The following is a 17,069-nucleotide window of genomic DNA, read 5'->3' on the forward strand; positions in this document are numbered from 1 at the left end:
ACACATTTTCGATTAATCTACTATTTCAGAATGCAATTTTTTATTTTTTTGGATTAAAAATGGGGCTCAACATTGTTTATTTTAACTTAAAATATAAATTTTAATTTTCAAGAAACAGGGGCTTATTGTGGCTACAAGTTACATCAGTCACGGTCCAAAGTAGACAGTTTCATGATAGATATGTGGTCCATACATTTTACTTTTTTATATATTTGTCACATTCAATTGGAATATGGTATTGGAATTATGATTGTTTCGTACAACCAAATATTTATTTATTTATTTTTGGGTAGATAACATATTCAAAATGTAATTAAAAATAGATAAGACGTATAAAAGATTATACTAATCTGTCTTGCATTAGTGACTAATGAGAGTGACACTTTTATGTAGTCGAAGATGCTTAGGGTTGGCGTAATCTCTAAACAAATAAGGTTGTTGCTCAAGGTTCTACATTTCGTTTCAAATAATTTTGTTGATGAAATGTCTAATTTATATTTTTTGATCGAACTATGTTATATGTACACCAAAGTTGACACCTTGGTTTGTAAACCTATGTTTGTTGACCAATCTTGGTGCATTGTTGTTAAAATAATCATTTTAGTAAATATAATTTATAGATGGAAATTTTGTTGCTAGATAAATCAATAAAATAGTAAATACTAAAAACAAGTGCATGGCTTACAAAATAACAGTATTTTAAGATTATACATAGAGTTTATTGTCGGCGGTAATTTTAAAAGCCCGTTTGATTCTCATTTTTATAAAAATGATAATGAAAAATATAGTTGTTACGGGACCCACACGAAATATAGAAAGTCAAATATGGTGGCTTGATATGATGAATAACGATCATATTTTACATTTTTGTGATCAAAAAATGGGAATCAAACGAACCCTTAAATTGTAATAATAAATTCTACATACCGTTGGAATTTTCATTATTAAATAAAATAATAAATTATAAAACAACGATATTACCTTAAGGAGAATATGTCATTAATTATGCCACCATTATCTTGAGAAAATTGAGTTTTGAATAGTGATTTTTTAGATAATGTATAGTTAAAAAAAAAAAAAAGGTTCTGGGTTTATGGGCAATATATATATATATATATATGGTTAGAAATGAATATGAAAATTAAAGAGTTTTGAAATAATGATTGTCGAACATGGGCTAAATAATAATTGAAAGAGTTACTTAAAAGTCTGTTTGAACCCCATTTTTATTGAAGAATACATTTTAAAATAGTGAATTGATAGAAATGTGTGGTTAAAAAATGGAAATGTTTTGAACTTATGTATAGTATTATTTAATTAAAAAATATGTGATTGACTTTTTGTTTTTTTTAATAATCAAAATCATGCATAAACTCACAAATTTGTATCTCATTATACAAGGATTAACTTCTTTTAGTCAATACTAATGGAGTAATCCATCTGACAAAATGAAGTGCCTACGTGACAAACACTTGATAAGTTAATTATACAAACAGTACATGAACTTTATTTATTGTATCAAAATTATACGTGAACTTTACCCAATGTATGAAATCCATACATGAACTCGATTCCAATCAAAATCATACATGAATTGACAAATTTTTATGACATTAATACATGAATTCACTTCCATACGTCACAAAGTATCTGAACAGTCAATATGGAAAATGATATGTCTACTTCCGTCTGTACTTTATTATCGTCATCTTACGATAAGTTTGAAGCAGTACTCAAATTTCTCAAAGGGAAAAATCAAAGCGGTCCACTTACTAGTACTTGTCTTTGAAAAATTGGTGAGAGCATTGACTTTAATCCAATCTATTATGGACCGCCCCAGTTCATCACTTATGAGTCATTGCTTACACATTTCTTTCGATAAAGGTTTTTTCTTTGGCAAATTAATATTAAACAAATTGAGTATTAAATAAATGATTTTTTTTTTATTTTTTTTTTATCGAACTTGGTCAAGAAGTTAGGTCTAATGACAGATTCCAACTAGTGTATTGGTCTATAACACATGGGTAATATGAACAAAAAGATATAATTTTAAAATTTTGAAAATTGTAAAAATATTTTTTTATTTTTATTTTTTTGACATATAAACCTTTTTTTTTTACCACTTTTGTAGTCGTACCAATTGGAAAAGCAATAATAGTAAGTGATTGATGGTGAAGGAGTATTAAAATGCACATTTTAATACCATTTTAAAAGTCGGTAAGTTCAGTAAATGATGAATAAGTACCATATTGACTATTCAAAAAATCCCGCTCGATTATCTTTTTAATTTCGAAAATCCATTATTTAGTGATTAGTTCATATGGAAAATTCGACATCCATTGTGTAAAAATAAAGGGCACAAGTCCAATTAAACCCCTGTTTGGTACCCATTCATTCCTCATTAAAATGAAAAATATGATCATTATATATCACATCAAACCATCAAATTTGAATTTCTATCTACTGTGTGGGGCCCGTAATAACTATATTTTTCATTCTCGTTCTTCCAAAAATGAGAAACAAACGGGGGCTAAAATAGCTTCCGTGCTATGATTCTTTTCCCTTTAAATTAAGTTATAAAGTTAGATATACATCGCAATCGTCTTAGTGGCCGTACAGATTTATAAAAGACTAATTGGGCCGGTCAGGACCATGTGGCCCACAACCAGTATGTCATTTCAATTGGACTGGACCATTAACTGGCATTTGAGAATGAACTTTCATAGCACATTTATTTATTTATTTTTTTGTTCAGAGCATATCCAATAGACTATTTAAACATAAAATGTTCTCTATTATAAAAAGTCAACCTTTAAAATTATATTTCATGAAACTCTTTAACTTAACATTTTAAAATAGAGAGTAATGCCACAACCGATAGAGCGGAATGAGTTTGATTAGAGCTGCAGGCCACAAGCTTTCCAATGGCATCTTTCTCAACCTTTCTTAGAACATTGCCTCGAGCGGCCAAAGGAACGACTAATACTGCTTCACTTGTTGCACCCCGTATCACTTCATCTTCTTGTCCTGGAACTCGACTCCATACCATAAATAGAATTTCTTATATCCATTAATTTTAAATAACTAATACAAAATTACCAATTTAACAAACAAGAATTTAATTTTCTTACAAGTGAAGTTTGTTTGGAAAGGAATGCCTGTTGAGAGGAATTCATCCGGTAGCTTGAGTGCCTTCGCAGGCCAATCCAAAATGATCATTTCAAGTACTGTTGCAACAAGAAAAGTTGAGAAATGCTACATGTACTACTTGGTTTATAGAAATTACAGATGGCAAGATCTCACATTATCTTTGACAAAATTATAATTAATCCAGCTGTTAAAATACTATCACGTCATCATCAGTTGTCCGTACAATTCATCTGTACAAACATCATGTTCGGGGGAAGTTATCCAACTAAACCCACCATGTTAATCCTAACACTGAGCATCAGCCCCGAAAATCCTACAACATTGCGAATGGCAATAGGTTCCAATCACCGACTTGCTTTCATAATGAGCTTATGGCCTGAGCAGAGTCCAGAATTCAATCATGTTAATAGAGTTTGCTTTGCTACCAGATGAGCTTAGTTTGCCTTATTTATCTTATATAATTCTAGCTACGAAAGAAATCGAGTTAACACGGGTTGAACTTGGCTCATCCTGTAATGGGCCGGTTCCAGGCTAAACTTGATTCTTTGATCAACAAGTCGAGTTTGGAATGATTGAAATGCTAGGAAGTAGGGATCGAAAATAATACCAATTGAGTGCTGCTGCAGTTGGTGTTCTTTTTTATCTCACGTTAACAAGAATAAAACTCGGCCCATTGCCATCGGTTACCACATCTCACCCAATAGGCCCAATATTAACTCTACAGAAAGAGCTGGATCCTCTGTGGCGGTAGAGCAATACCTATAAATGGCTTCAAGACTAAAATGTATCGGTTGGAACACATTTCACCGTCTATGCTACATATATACATCATACAGATACATACACGAATATATTTATCATCGATAGTGAGATGGAGGATGAAGCTGAGATACATGACGGAATTAGGGCGCAGTTTCCATTAACTTTTGGTAAGCAATCGAAATCCCAAACCCCTCTCGAAGCCATTCACAATGCAACGCGCCGGCCCGACGCCGCCGTGTCTAGCGTAAAGCCACCATTGTCTACTTCTAATAACAAAACCAATGACTTGCCTTCTATCTCTAGCTCCTCTAGAGCTTGGTTGGACTCCCTCAAAAACCCTAAGCGTAACCCTAGATCTAGTGTTGGAATAAATGAAAATTTAAAGAACAGAGCCAAGGAGGATGAGTTGGTTGGGCCACCTCGGCCACCAGTTGATGAGGATGAGGAAACGATTGGACCCCCCAGGCCTCCTGGGAGTTATGAGGAGGAGGAGGAAGAGGGTGACGGAGCAATGATTGGACCTCCTAGGCCGCTTGGTGGAGATGTGGAGGATGATGAGCCGATTATTGGACCACCTCGGCCACCACCGGACCCCGCAGAGTCAGACTCGGATGATGATATGGATGGAGAACCCGAGGATGATCGGTATCGAATACCCATGAGCAATGAGATTGTGTTGAAGGGGCATACCAAGGTATAATTCCACGTTATCTGCGTTTACTTGTTCCTTCAGAATAATAATGGCTTGGTGAACATTACATACTAAATTAATTACCATGAATATGGGTTAGAGTTTAGGAATTTTTAACTTTTCTATGCAGAGTGATTGAATTTTTTTGGATTTTGTGATTTTATTGCAATGAAACATATGGATAATATGTGGTCTCTTTTGTCAGTAAAAAATGTTCTATCGTTTTTCGATGTCACCTTCAATAAACACACACAAACACACTGCTTCAAATTTGTGAAAGAAAAAGAAAAAGCTTTCTAGGTGTTTTAGTCTTCATTTTTTGTTTGGAAGGGCAATCTTCTATGGGCTGCGTATTTGCCCTCATTATTTTATCTTACCTACATCTCTCTCAATTTGTTCCCTGAAGTTCATCCAATTTTACATGCATACAGCTTTATACAATAGGTTCAGAATTTTGCATTCCAGGATAGCTCTCAAAAGCCATTACTGATAATCTACTCAACAGAATATGGAGGTGCTTAACTTTCAGTAAATACCATATTACAATTTGGTGTTACGAAATTGCGATTAAACGACTTGATAGTAGGTTTATATATTGCTTTGAAATGGCATACACTGTTGGATAACTATTTGAAATTTTCATTGTCTTAAAATTCTAATGAAGTGTAAACTCAAAAGATATATGATATATATGCGTGGCATGGAATCCCAAGTTTATCCACAGCAATTTATCCTTTTTGGGTATTGATATAGTCTTGTGACTGAACTTCATGGTGATACTCTTCGAAGGTGGTTTCTGCACTTGCAGTGGATCACACTGGATCTAGAGTACTTTCTGGCAGCTATGACTATACAGTCCACATGTATGATTTTCAAGGAATGAATGCTCGTTTACAGTCATTCAGACAGCTCGAACCATTTGAAGGTCATCAAATTCGTGGTTTGAGTTGGAGTCCTACCTCAGATCGATTTTTGTGTGTGACTGGCTCAGCTCAGGCTAAGGTGCTTCCGCGATGATAATCCATGTTTTATATCTTGTTTGATGCCATTAACATGTTTAGTTAGAACCGATCTTTATGTTGTTTTATCGCAGATCTATGACCGTGATGGACTTACATTGGGTGAGTTTGTCAAGGGGGACATGTATATACGGGATCTTAAGAATACAAAAGGCCATATATCTGGATTGACTTGTGGAGAGTGGCACCCTAAGTCCAAGGAGACAATCTTGACATCGTCTGAAGATGGTTCGCTGAGAATATGGGATGTAAATGACTTTAAAAGTCAGAAACAGGTCAATTTTTCATATTCACAGGCTTTTTTTTTCTTCTTGAGGAATTCGTGACTTGAACTTTAACTTGATTAACTGAGAATAGGAATATATTTCTACTGGCAAATGACTTAAGCAAATGCAAACCATTTTCGTACCGCAAAACCTTTTGTGGTATCAACACAAAAGCTAACTATAGAAAGTATATGGTAAGCTCTGGTTGTGTACTAGCCAGCTGCAAAATGGGACCATCTTCCCATTTGAAATTTGAACTTGAATTTTTCAAGCTGCCAGTGAAGTAGAAAAAGAAATCATATTTAGCACCCACTGAAAGCTATAAATAATCTAGTAGAATATTGGTTTTCTAAGTTTTTCCAGATTACTGATGTTTGTAGTGACACTTTGAAATATCAGATCTCACTCGTTAAGTTTCACCATTTGGGGTAAATGGCAATTGAATTTCTGTACTTGTACGAGTAGGAAGGGTTGATGAAACTTCTGTGTGAGCGCAATAGGTGTTTTCAAGGTCTGCAGAAGTTCTAGAGTTGTCATTCTATTTGGTGCAGTCTACCCATTTGATGACTTGGTACATGCACAGATAAATGTTTAGTCTCCTGTTATGAGATTGTAACTGCATTTTATAGCTCAGTTTTGATGCTCTGAGAAGAAAGATGGCATAACACGTAATGGTATATGGATCTTATCTCATGTCTTCAATCTCTTTGTCCTTTTCTTTAGCTTCCATCTTCTTTATCCTGCTATTTACTTATTTACTTTGGTATCTGTTTGGCTCTTCTTGATGGGGTTTCCACCCCAAGGGGAGATGGTTAGTGGTGGTGGTGAAAAGGGTCACCTTAATGCTCATTTGAGTGTGTAACACTAGTAAGATTTGTGCTGCATCTCTTCATGAGCATGTGATTGCAGCACCAGTCATGATTTCTTTGAAAGTTTTAACCACATACTTTAAAGCTAACTGTCTGACTCTATTGATAGGTTATTAAACCTAAACTTGCTAGGCCAGGAAGAGTTCCTGTAACCACATGTACTTGGGATTGTGAAGGAAAAAAAATTGCAGGTGGCGTTGGGGATGGTTCTATACAGGTATCTTTTGCCAACTTTATTGCTTTAGTGAAGTAAGGACAAGTCGAAAGTGAATGAGATCTTTGGTATTTATATACCAATAGCTACCTTGTTTGAAGACTTCACGATCTTTGTCCTTTCATCACTGTTTTGTTGAAGTGCTTTATGTTCTTATTACAGATATGGAGTATTAAAGCTGGATGGGGAAGCAGGCCAGACATATCTGTTGCCAATGGTCATTCTGACGATATCACTGGACTTAAGTTTTCCAGTGATGGACAAATACTATTGTCAAGAAGCTTTGATGGTTCACTGAAGGTATTATTGTACTCCATTGTCAAACCTTCACTATATTCTCTTGTTTTGTCTTCTTTACTGTTTAACACTGCAATCTATCTAGGTCTGGGATGTGCGTAAAATGAAGGAGTCTCTTCGGGTGTTTGATGATCTTCCAAATAATTATGCTCAGACAAATATTGCATTCAGTCCTGATGAACAACTCTTCTTGAGCGGAACATCTGTTGAAAGGGATAGCACAACAGGGGGTCTGCTATGTTTCTTTGATAGACCTAAACTGGAACTTGTTTCAACTGTTGGAATATCTCCCACATGTAGTGTTGTTCAGTGTGCTTGGCACCCAAGGCTGAATCAGGTAAAAGATTTTTGTTTTGCCCGAAAAATACTTCATCAGCAGTTCCATTTGTTTTTCCTTTTTGTTGTTTGTAAAGGGAGAGCTAATGCCCTGGCCAGCTTTTGAAACATTGATTAATACACTACAGATTTGGACAATTTTCTTTTTCTATTTTTTTCGACTCTCTAGTTTGAACAAACCTGTCTGCCAAAATAGTCTCTGCCAGCTAAACTTCTTGGTCTTTGAGATTGTAGATCTTCGCCACTGCTGGGGATAAACACGAAGGGGGCACTCACGTACTCTATGATCCAACAGTTAGTGAAAGAGGAGCTCTTGTTTGTGTTGCACGTGCACCACGGAAAAAGTCTGTTGATGATTTTCAGGCACAACCTGTTATTCAGAACCCTCATGCGCTTCCCATGTTTAGAGATCAGCCAAGCCGTAAACGTCAGCGCGAGAAAATATTGAAGGATCCACTCAAGTCTCATAAGCCTGAGCTTCCCATGAACGGGCCAGGTTTTGGTGGTAGAGTTGGTACAACCAAGGGAAGCTTACTGACTCAATACCTTCTTAAGGTAATTTCACTAGCTGTTGAACAGAAACAAGCCCTTTTGAGAAACAAATCTTACATTTTGCGTTAAATTTTCAGCAAGGTGGTTTGATCAAGGAGACGTGGATGGAAGAAGATCCCAGAGAAGCTATTCTCAAGTATGCTGATGTTGCTGCCAAAGATCCGAAGTACATCGCTCCAGCATATGCAGGCACACAGCCTGAACCAGTTTTTGCCAAGTCAGATTCCGACGATGAGGAGAAATGAGACAATATGTTAATGGTATTCTTCCCCTTTTGGAACAATTAAACAGCTATTCATATTCTCCATTTGACGTTCTGTAACTGGCTTATATGTTTTTATTCGTGATAGAGCAGGCTCCGTGACATGTTAAAGAATCTTGTATCTGTTTATCTAGTAGTAGAAATAAAATTCTGCAACTTTGTTATGTAAATCGTTTTGTGACATCTGATATTGACAAATTCTGCAGTTAATTAATTTAGAATATCAATTAAGATTGCACCAGGTGTAAAAGTCTCTACATTCTATAGGACTGATGTCTTTTCTGTTATCATGTGTTAATTTATATAGAATATTTCGAAAACAATATAAATAACAACCATGTTCTAATGGTAATCGAGTATCAAAACTGAGAATAATAACTAAACATAAGACAATGGTTAAATTGCAGGAACGTGTATTTGAATGAGAATACAAAATTTCAAAATACTGGAAAAAAATAATAAATTTTCGAGGATTGAATCTCTTCACTGGATCTTGACTCCCGCTTCTCCTTACTATGACTCCAAGGAAACCCAAATGATATTTCTCTTCATTGTGTAATATCTTGTAATTTGGCTCCTAAGATTATCCTATAACGCCTCCCCCATCCAATATGAGGATTTTCTAATTTTATATAGGTCTTCAAGAGTCCCAAATGGCGCTTAAAGGCCCTCAAACCTTAATAAATAAGTTTCTAAAACGAACAGAGAAAGTGGCAGAACATTGGTTGCGCCGAGCACCCCAAGTTGGCGCCCGAGCACAAAGCCAAATAAGAACTACTGAGGGCAGCCTGTAGGACCTGCCGACCTAGCATTAGAGGGCATTCTGCTCCAACGATCGAATTTGAACGCACTTAATTTTAAATCCATTCAAATATGTTTCAATACGATAATGCTATTTCATTTTGTCCTTCGAAGATGCTTTTATCAAACTTCATACTCTAATTTTCTCACTTGTTTAGTCCTTTTCTTTGTCCTTCCATTTCTTTAGCTTTTTGATATTTTGAACAATGCTAGGTGTACACCCTGACTGACAACCCTCTAATTATAATCGCTAGCCCCATCCCTTATTAGAGGGCTGTCAGACTACGGGTGTATTTGAACTACATTATTTTGAAAGAATATATTTTAGAATATTAAATTGATGGGAAATATGTAGTTAAAAAATGAGAATTTTTTTTTGAATTTATATGTAATATTATTTTATTGAAAAATGTGTGATTGAAATGATGTCAAATCACTCTTTAAAAATGCGTGTAAACTTAGCATTTTCACGATATTTTCTCTCTCACTTCATTCTTTAGCCGCATTTTCAGCAGTTCAAGCCCCAGTTTTCGAATATTCCATCTTTTGATCCCTTCTAGCATCATAATCCTTTCATTTTTGCCTTGTTTACCTTCGAGTAGGGGATTTGACCTATGAAATCAAACATAACATAAAACAAGTAGAATTCCGCACAATTAATTCGCATTAAGTACAGCTAAATAATTTAGATAAATATGTAAAATACTTTATCATTTTAACTGTAGTTCTAGAGAAGAAACAAATTAAATGGGAACACGTTTAATTGGGATATATATACAAATGCAGCTTTATTCAAAAATGAATATCGCACAAGAAAAATAAATTAGAATTTAGCAACTGAATGTCAGTAACCTACATTCTTTGTAAATTTTACAAAAACAAGCGTTTTGAAATACTTGGTTTAGAAAACATATTCATCGAACTTATAGCAAAATTTTAATTGATCACCTTTTTTTCATCACCCAAGTTTCATTTTTTATTTCAATTAGGCAGGTGAAAATGACAACTGAAGAAAAGAAAAATGTTTGGTGTGTAGTACTAAACTTTTTGTGCAGAGGTTGCTAGACTCGGCTTCTTGGAAAAAATGTGCCGGGAACAAAGTTCTCCTGCGCATCTTTATTCAACAAAATTAAATCACCAAGAACCTCACTAGAGCAGGCTTCATTGCCAACAAAATAGGATTACAAATATTTTCACAGTTGAAATCGATCACATATTCACAAATAAGGACCAATAGTGATACTCAGGCACTCCATTTACATATTTAGTTGGATCATGGAAGCTGCTCAAGTTCAACGCTATGGCTGGAGATCCCAATGATAGTTAGGCCACCTCTGAGTGCTGCTCTACAGGTTCATGTGCCTGCTACACAAAAAGAACCATAAACAAGAAACCCTCGATAAAGATATGTATGTTTGTGTATCTGTCTCTCTCTCTCTCCCCCTGGGTGTGTATATATAGTACCTCTTGACTATGCTGATCTCTGGATAAAGACTTGAGCTGGCCAGTTTCCATGTTTGAAATCAACTGGGCAACGGTTTCCAGATGAGGTACGCTACAAGAATTGAATAGTGAGTGAAGTGAAAAGAAGAAATGATGGAACAAAGCAAGTAAAAATACAATCAAGGCCCCATTAGTTCATGGAATGCTTATAAATTAAATCACAGAACACACAGTTCTTTTCATATGATATCGATTATATACTGAAGTATTAACCAAGGGCTTGGGCTACTTCTCTCAACAAGGTTGCCCTTTTTAATATGGAACCCCAACTCTTAATACCTTCATCTCTGGATTTCAAATTAACAAATGCATAGAATGGGAAAAATCATTCTGCCTAGAATACAATTATAACTTGCATAAGGGTGGAAAGATCTTTTCAACTCTAACCCACAAGTTAGAATTGTCTAAGGAAAATCAACAGCCTAAACATTGTACAGTCACTGCCCCGAGCACATAATAGTTAGAAACAACACTAGCAAAATCACAAGATAACCTATAAAAAATCATAGTTTATCATCGAATTAGAAAAGCATGAGTCTCCGCTGTATGAAATGATTCCAAGAAATCATCACCAAGTTCGCCACTTTAAACACGAATTCAAAATATTATAACTTGACAACCAAAAGCCAAAAACATCAAATTAGAACCACGGTTATTAACTCCCCATGTATCATGTGAAGAAAAGTAGAAAAGAAAATGCAAGAAAGGGAAAATAGGACCTTCAAAGAGACAGGCAGAAGCAGACAGAGATGATGGCAGCTGTCTTAACTGAAACTGGGGTCTTAACTTCATTCATCTGTTTTTCTACTTTTACTTAACGACACATCAAATGAATGGAATCAAACAGAAACCTTAATTATATTTTTCACTCGTTTTCTCCTTGAAGTCAGACCTTTGTCGTTAAACAAACCGCTAAACAACAGGTGAAAATTTAACATGCTATTCCAATTAGTGAACAGAATACAACAGATACCTTTGCAATCCACTTTCCACATGTGCATCCAATGATGAAATTACCTGAGGCATCTGTTGCAACACCTGTATCAAATACAAAGGATTGTAAGAATCAGGAGTCAAGATAGTATCATTTTCTGAAGTGAATTTAACCTCATGATTACCAACTCTGTGTTTCTTATTGTGGATGTTTTAGCCAAAAGGTTTTTCGGAAGTTTCATTAGTTGGGCCTGCAAAGAAATAAAATATATCATTCATGATGCAGATTCTATCATCATATCAAAGTTAATCTACAGAGCTAACAAGCAACCTTTTTAAGCAACAAGTAAAATTCCTTAAGTTAAAAATTCAAAGGAAGATTCGCAAAATCATCACGAGTTATTATCATAAAAAATGCATAAATTATACAAAATCAAATATAAATGATTCAAAAATAGGGAATTTGATACCTTTGAGGGCTTTTAATGCTCAATGATTGTAATCTATTACGGTTCCTACAGTTAAATGATAGCTTATTTTGGGAACTATAATTTCAATACTCGCATAACAAACTTACAAAAAGAAAAGAAAAATAAAAAATGAGAACCCCATTTCATCAGTTATAATAAAACTTCACTACCCACAGATTCCACCATAAAAATTCATCCAATCCATTTAACAAGACTGGAAGACATGCGCAATAAACATCAATTAACCACATAATTATCAATAATCGATACAATGATCAACTTAATTCTACTCACAGGTCAGAAATAAACACACACAAAAGAAGGGGCAGAGGGATAGAAATAGTCTGACATGGGAAGGAGAGGACTGGAGCATGAGATGGAGGAGATTGGAGGTCGATTGTACGGACTGGGAGATTTGTTCCGCTACGATGGTCTTCGTAGACCCTTCTTTGCTCCCCAAGCTTGATGCCGCCATTCGAAAAGTTTTTCCTTTCCTTCTCCCTTTCTCATCTATTTATCACTGTCATCACACTGGTTTCCAAGAAAACAAAAATAAAAATTAGAGATATAAGCTTTGTATCATTGAATGAAAAAAAATTGTTACGCCCTTGGGACTCATTTTCACCGAAATGAACTCTTTAAAAGTGATTTAATCAATTTTTATTACACATTTTTCATTAAAATAATATTATATGTCAATATAAAAGTTTTCTTTATTTTTTTATCACACATTTTCCATCTATACATTTTTCAGCAAGAATGGAGCATTGATGCAATGTAACATGACGGGGGAAATAAAATTAGCAACTATGAAGAGATTCGTCTAGATGTAGGGGTTTGATTAGACCGAATCCATTAGTGAAATATAGCTCTTGTTTGAATCACATTATTTTCATAAAAATACATTTTTGAATAATTTATTGGTGGAAAATAAAGATAAGTTTTGAATTTCCATGTAATATTATTTTATTAAATGATATATGATTAAAATGATGTCATATCACTATTTAATAAGAATGTATTTTTTTTCCAAATAATGTAGCTCAAATAGAGCCCTGATATTTATCTCTCCTACTAAATAGAGATTAAGAGATCATTTGATTTCCATTATTCTAATAATGAAAATAAGAAATATAGTCATTACGGGATTCACACAAGATAAAAAATCAAATATGATAGCTCGATATAATGGATAACGATTATATTTTTTATTTTTGTGACAAAAAAATGAAAATCAAACGTGCCCTAAAAATAAAATTTGAACTTATTAATCTATTTCATTAAATATTGATTTCACGTATATTGGAAACCTTTCTATTCGCACATCATAGGGGGGGCAATTCACACGATGCATTGAAAATGCCCTAAAATAGGGTAACATGGGACTATGTCTGGTTGATGTGGCAAGAAAAAAATAGAGATATTGTTGAGGGACTTGTCTAAATGTGGATGCTTAGTTACATGGAGCAAGTTAACAAAATTTAAGCTCTCTCCCGCTAAATGTGTTAAAAATGAATTTTGAACTTAACAATGAATGATGCTATTCACAATAAAAACTATTGACAGCAGTTCTACATAACATACACATTACAATTTGTTATTTTATACATAAAGTAATAAAATACTATCATATAAATGTGTCAAATAACAATTTTTCATGTATATATTACGTAAGGCGAGTGCCAATAGTCTTTATTATGAATAACACTAATGACATGTAAATCAAACTCGTTTCTATTTAAGTATCATCTAGATGGCAATTCATTTAGCCTCTATTTAGTTTGACCGGAAATTAGGTTTTTAGTAAATCTCGATAAAAAAAAATACATTAATGTTTTCAAAATCAAGTTGGACTGATTGGTTCAACTAGAAAAATAGGGAACCGGACTGAATTCGAGCCAATCATAGGAGAAAACAATATTCATCTTTAGTAAAGGATGGAGTAACATTGTCAATAAGCACGACAATAGATTAAGTCCTGTGAGGACAGTCGGGAGTAAACGATCTTTTCTCTACTATATAAAAAGGGGAGTGTGAGGGTACTGTAGAAAGTAACAGTGCCTTGATCCATCTTTATTGTAACATTTTTGTTTTTGTTTTCAATTGGAGGGCCAAAAACGACGCCGTTTGCTTTATATATTTTTTATTTTATTGTACACTACCTCCAAATTTACTGCAACACGCAATTTTCATTCCTCCCCCACTCCGATTTAGATATATATAGTAGGGATATAAGAAAAATATCACTTATATATATATACATACAAATAACATAAAAAATCATTTTTATCTTCAACAAAAAAACACATTTAAAAATTAGCAATTTCATAATCACTTTTTTTTATTCCCGAAAATACAATTATAAAAAAGAAAATAATATTGAATTACAAAAACCAATATCTGCTAAATACAGTATCTAAAGACAATATGTGCAAATACGGTATGCTGTAAATATGATATGATGCAAATACGATATATTGTATATACGGTATGATACAAATACGATATGCTGTAAATACGGTATAATGCAAATACGGTATGCTATAAATACAGTGTGCTGCATATACGGTATGATGCAAATACAGTATGCTGCATATACGGTAAATTGTAAATACGATATGCGATATATATAATGCATATACGGTATGAATGAATCTGATTTCATCCACTACAATAAATTTTAATACCGTATATGCTGTCTACCGTATTTGTAGCTTACTATATATACAGCCTACCGTATTTGCAGACAACTTACCGTATATGCTACCTACTGTATGTGCAGCTTACCGTATATATCGATTTTTGCACTTACAAATATCGAGAGTGCAGAACACTATACATTCACTTATCAAACCAAATGTCAGAAAAAAATTTCAGATTTTTATTTTTTCAACATAAGCATAAAATAAATATTAAAATATATGAATGATAAAATATAAAATGCATATGAATATGCAAGTCGATTTATAATTATGCAGTGTCACACATTATACATTTGGAATTTCTTAAGTCGGTGCAAAATAATTTTGAAGTCATTCTAGAGCGAATTAAACTACTGAAATGTCTATACTAGAAATACAATTGTGCAAATTAATATGAATTAAATCTACATTGCATGGGACTTTGATTTATTTATGACAAATGTTGGTGATTAATCTAAAGACAATATGTGCAAATACAGTATCCTATAATACTATATGTTATAGTCAAGATATAACACGCTATAAGTATATGTTATAATACAATTAGCATATAATGAGAAATTATTGCTGTACAAATTTTTTTTGTTATATTACAGCAATATGCATATTATAACATATAACTTATCTTATATGCTATAATACAATCTGTGCGGTCATGCAGCGACTTTTTATTTTTTTTAAAATTTAATCATGCAACCTAATATTTGCTTAGTTTGTTATTTTATTGGTTAAAAATATACATTAAATCTAATAAAAAAATATAATACAAGAATAAGTTTAATTTCAATATTATACAAAAAAAAATCTCAAAGAAATAATCATTGCTAACAACAAATGAATCTAAAAAAATGAAAAAGACAAAAACGAAAAAAATAAAATTTGTGAAAAGAAGAAAATGAAAGCATGATGCCAAAAAATTTGGCATTATTGTTTGAATGAGAAATATTTTATTGATATACAAAAGACTCTTGCAGTCACCGGGTTGAAAGTATGGATTTATTGTGTTGTGAATTTTTTTTTAAATAATCGTAGTAAATCTTCTTATTATGATAATAAAATTACAATAATTTTTTTTTTATTTTTACAAATAGCATAAAAAAATCATTTTTATCTTCAACAAAAAACACATTTAAAAATTAGCAATTTCATAATCACTTTTTTTTTTAAAAAAAAATTCCCCGAAATAAAATTATAAAAAAGAAAACAATATTGAATTACAAAAATCAATATCTGCCAAATACGGTATCTAAAGACAATATGTGCAAATATGGTATGCTGTAAATACGTGTGCTGCATATACGATGTGCTGTAAATACGGTATGATGCAAATATAGTATGCTGTAAATACGATTTGATACAAATACGGTATGCTATATATATGGTAAACTGCAAATACGGTATGCGTAAATACGGTATGTTGCATATATGATATGTAAAGTGCATATACGATATGAATGAATCCGATTTCGTCCACTACAATAAATTTCAATACCGTATATGTAGCCTACTGTATTTGTAGGCAACTTATTGTATATGCTAACTGCCGTATTGCAGCTTACCGTATATACTAATTTTTGCACTTACAAATACCGAGAATGCAGAACACCATACATTCACTTACCAAACCGAATGTCAGAAAAAAAAATTCAGATTTTTATTTTTTCAACATAAGCATAAAATAAATATTAAAATATATGAAGGACAAAATATAAAACGCATATGAATATGCAAGTCGATTTATAATTTTATACTCAATCTTCAATTTTTCAATATTGAATTACACAAAATTTAGAAATATAATTTTCACATTCAATTCAATCATATCAACACTATCAAATAATACATGCAAAATCGTTTGTATAACCTCGTATATTTCTTATTTAAGTATGAAATATATAAGCATATTTTTTTAGATAACACAGTACTGTTGCAATTGTAAAAATAATTTGCAATAATTTTCTTATATCATGGAAATATTTTTAGATATTATTTCAAAAACTTTCCAAAAAACTAAAATTCATACGCTAATAAAAATATGATATATGCAAAATTCGTGCAACGCCCGTGACAGTGACTAGTTGCAGATTACAAAAGAGTATGAGTGAACATGGTAGGCTCATCTCGAGATGTGCTTGGAACGATAGCACCGGGTTTGAAGATTCTTTTTTTATCATGTTTAAGGTATACAATATCGAAGGGCTGTCGGTGTAGTTTAGGTGTTTGAAATTTACTAGTGGAAAAT

At 33.1% G+C, this 17,069-nt stretch overlaps 3 protein-coding genes across 4 annotated transcripts; 1 reads left to right on the top strand and 2 right to left on the bottom strand.

Annotated features, from left to right (window-relative positions):
• Positions 1-2,842: 2,842 nt before the first annotated feature.
• On the bottom strand, positions 2,843-4,011 carry LOC111371128 (tyrosine decarboxylase 1-like). Its single transcript, XM_022993036.1, has 4 exons — positions 3,995-4,011; positions 3,848-3,909; positions 3,159-3,227; positions 2,843-3,027 (listed from the first exon to the last, which is right to left on the bottom strand). Exons 1-4 carry the CDS (start codon positions 4,009-4,011, stop codon positions 2,843-2,845), a joined length of 333 nt encoding a protein of 110 aa, XP_022848804.1.
• On the top strand, positions 3,948-8,588 carry LOC111371619 (WD repeat-containing protein 70). The gene is made up of 8 exons (XM_022993685.1): positions 3,948-4,606; positions 5,393-5,605; positions 5,697-5,897; positions 6,867-6,974; positions 7,134-7,271; positions 7,354-7,605; positions 7,839-8,159; positions 8,234-8,588. The coding sequence occupies exons 1-8, from the start codon at positions 4,022-4,024 to the stop codon at positions 8,399-8,401; spliced, it is 1,986 nt and encodes a 661-aa protein (XP_022849453.1). The 5' UTR covers positions 3,948-4,021; the 3' UTR covers positions 8,402-8,588.
• A 1,760-nt stretch (positions 8,589-10,348) lies between these two features.
• LOC111371620 (tobamovirus multiplication protein 2B) lies at positions 10,349-12,690 on the bottom strand. Of its 2 annotated transcripts, none has more exons than XM_022993686.1 (5): positions 12,475-12,690; positions 11,841-11,906; positions 11,696-11,760; positions 10,684-10,774; positions 10,349-10,584 (listed from the first exon to the last, which is right to left on the bottom strand). In XM_022993686.1, exons 1-5 carry the CDS (start codon positions 12,598-12,600, stop codon positions 10,543-10,545), a joined length of 390 nt encoding a protein of 129 aa, XP_022849454.1. In that variant the 5' UTR covers positions 12,601-12,690; the 3' UTR covers positions 10,349-10,542. The 2 variants fall into 2 exon arrangements, with proteins under 2 accessions (XP_022849454.1, XP_022849455.1); XM_022993687.1 differs by having other exon boundaries at positions 10,349-10,581; positions 12,475-12,687.
• Positions 12,691-17,069: the final 4,379 nt, after the last annotated feature.

This window comes from Olea europaea, chromosome 22 (assembly GCF_002742605.1).
Source record: "Olea europaea var. sylvestris chromosome 22, O_europaea_v1, whole genome shotgun sequence".
Lineage (NCBI taxonomy): Eukaryota > Viridiplantae > Streptophyta > Magnoliopsida > Lamiales > Oleaceae > Olea > Olea europaea.

Coding starts and splice junctions, on each gene's coding strand:
- LOC111371128 (XM_022993036.1), bottom strand. Junction 3,228..3,847: donor GTTAATATTGGGCCTATTGG/GTGAGATGTGGT, acceptor TTGTTGCAACAG/TACTTGAAATGATCATTTTG. Junction 3,028..3,158: donor GGATGAATTCCTCTCAACAG/GCATTCCTTTCC, acceptor GTCGAGTTCCAG/GACAAGAAGATGAAGTGATA.
- LOC111371619 (XM_022993685.1), top strand. CDS start 4,022: ATGGAGGATGAAGCTGAGATACATGACGGAATTAGGGCGCAGTTTCCA. Junction 5,606..5,696: donor CTGGCTCAGCTCAGGCTAAG/GTGCTTCCGCGA, acceptor GTTTTATCGCAG/ATCTATGACCGTGATGGACT. Junction 6,975..7,133: donor TTGGGGATGGTTCTATACAG/GTATCTTTTGCC, acceptor TTCTTATTACAG/ATATGGAGTATTAAAGCTGG.
- LOC111371620 (XM_022993686.1), bottom strand. CDS start 12,600: ATGGCGGCATCAAGCTTGGGGAGCAAAGAAGGGTCTACGAAGACCATC. Junction 10,775..11,695: donor GTGGAAAGTGGATTGCAAAG/GTATCTGTTGTA, acceptor CAATTCTTGTAG/CGTACCTCATCTGGAAACCG. Junction 10,585..10,683: donor GAGATCAGCATAGTCAAGAG/GTACTATATATA, acceptor CTTTTTGTGTAG/CAGGCACATGAACCTGTAGA.